The sequence below is a fragment of the Haplochromis burtoni genome, unplaced genomic scaffold, assembly GCF_018398535.1.
Source record: "Haplochromis burtoni strain Fernald_Lab_line unplaced genomic scaffold, NCSU_Asbu1 Contig_111, whole genome shotgun sequence".
In the NCBI taxonomy this organism is placed as follows: Eukaryota; Metazoa; Chordata; class Actinopteri; order Cichliformes; family Cichlidae; genus Haplochromis; species Haplochromis burtoni.
The window spans coordinates 1,686,195-1,687,883 of NW_024582472.1; the positions used below are offsets into that span (position 1 = coordinate 1,686,195).

At 35.7% G+C, this 1,689-nt stretch overlaps 1 protein-coding gene across 1 annotated transcript in view; it reads right to left on the reverse strand.

The window, feature by feature from the left end:
• The window catches only part of ubac1 (UBA domain containing 1), a gene marked incomplete in the record, with an annotated part of 7,545 nt that overhangs the window by 4,881 nt on the left and 975 nt on the right, over positions 1 to 1,689 (reverse strand). The window contains 4 exon segments of the mRNA XM_042223448.1: positions 310 to 412; positions 576 to 683; positions 772 to 845; positions 922 to 1,042. Coding sequence (XP_042079382.1) covers positions 310 to 412; positions 576 to 683; positions 772 to 845; positions 922 to 1,042 — 406 coding nt within the window.

Sequence of the window (1,689 nt, forward strand, 5' to 3'; positions counted from 1 at the left end):
ATCACACACTTGATTTGTCCATAACCAGTTTTTAACCTGTGCCTTAAACAAGTTGAATTTTGAGCATTCTCAAATGGATTGTTGTGGCTAAAATAAAACCCAATCCTAACCCTAACCACAGACTTGGTAAATGTTAAAACTCAGGTGGGCAATTAATTTTCCTGAGAGAAACTGGAGAGATGAATCAATAATTTTAGAAAGATTAAAAATAATAATACAGCAGAAATGAATTCAAGTTAATGGTGCTGTGACAGACCCAGTTTTTCCACTGGAAAATGGGTTAAAGGTTTAAGGGATTTTCCACTTTACCATTTGCCTTTTTGAACAGTTCGACAGCATCAGGGTTCAAGGCAAGAAGCTTCTGTGCGACTTCAATAAGAGAAACCAGGATTTTTCTGAGCTCTGTTTGAAACTGCAACAACACAAACAACAATATACAAGGACATTAAAAATAATTACAAGCTATCAGTCCAGGTACAGTGCAGGTAAATTTCTCATTTACAATATTTTAAAGTATTATTGTAATTTATCTACATTTCAGTGCACCCTGTGAGCTAAAGCTAAAGCTCTCTTACGTCTCTGATGTTGTGTTGCGTAACAGTACGGTCTGTGTGGCGTGTGGATAGGCTGGCGGTGGCTTTCAGAATAGCATCTTTATCTGGAGCTTTGTTTTCTTGTTTCTTCTGTGATGAACAGAATAAACAGCAGTTAATAAAATATATGCATGTTTAAAAATAGGACTTCTTCCCAAAAACTGGACAGAGGACTTACCTTGTCTTCTGAACTAACGTCAGCCGTCTTTGGAGGGGTTGGTGGCGGTCTTTTCTTTATGAGCAGCAAAACATCTACAACATACATTAAACATGTTAGCTTCATGGAAAACTGTGGCAAACCACGGCAAACTGGAGAGACGCTACATACCTTTATCTTTGAGATTTTCATCAGCAACAGTTTTTGTGTCAGAGAGGACTCTTTCTGTAGCAGCATGAATAAGTTTATGATGTGTAAGGGTTTTGGGATCTTCTAGACTTCCATGTACACACTACAAATTAAGCACAAAACAAAACAACTCAGGCACAACCAGATAACTCATTGTAACTAATCACTTTCTTTGTTTTAAATATAATTCAGTTACTGTTATAAGTAGGACCAATAATGACAGACATTTGAAAAAGTTATTTAAAAGAAGAGAAAAAGGAAAAAAAACAAAACAAAAAAACCAAAAAAAACCCAAAACAACCGATGATCTAGATGACCAAGATCCTACACAGAAACAGTGGATTGAAAAACTTAAACACAATTTTTAAGTTGTACATGTCACAGTGTGCTAGTTATCTGCTTTGTAAATGGCCTGGTCATTAAAAAAATAAAATAATTAAACTAGTAACTAACTATTTTAACTAGAAATAGTACCATCTGCTTCTGCTTTCTGACAACTTTTAATGAAAGCGGTGTACTTTGTTTTTTTAATATAGATTATGGCAATGGTGCTGTTGGTCTATATGACTTATGCATTAAAATGGGTCTGACACCCCTGCAACAGAGAAAGCGACACCCCTGCAACAGAGCAAGCCAGATCCTCACAACACAGTTGCAGGAACAAGCAAATTTTCGAGTTTTGGTTATCAAAATAACTTTAGATCTATTTTCTCTTGATCAGCTTTAATCAGTTAACTACATCAGCTCTGA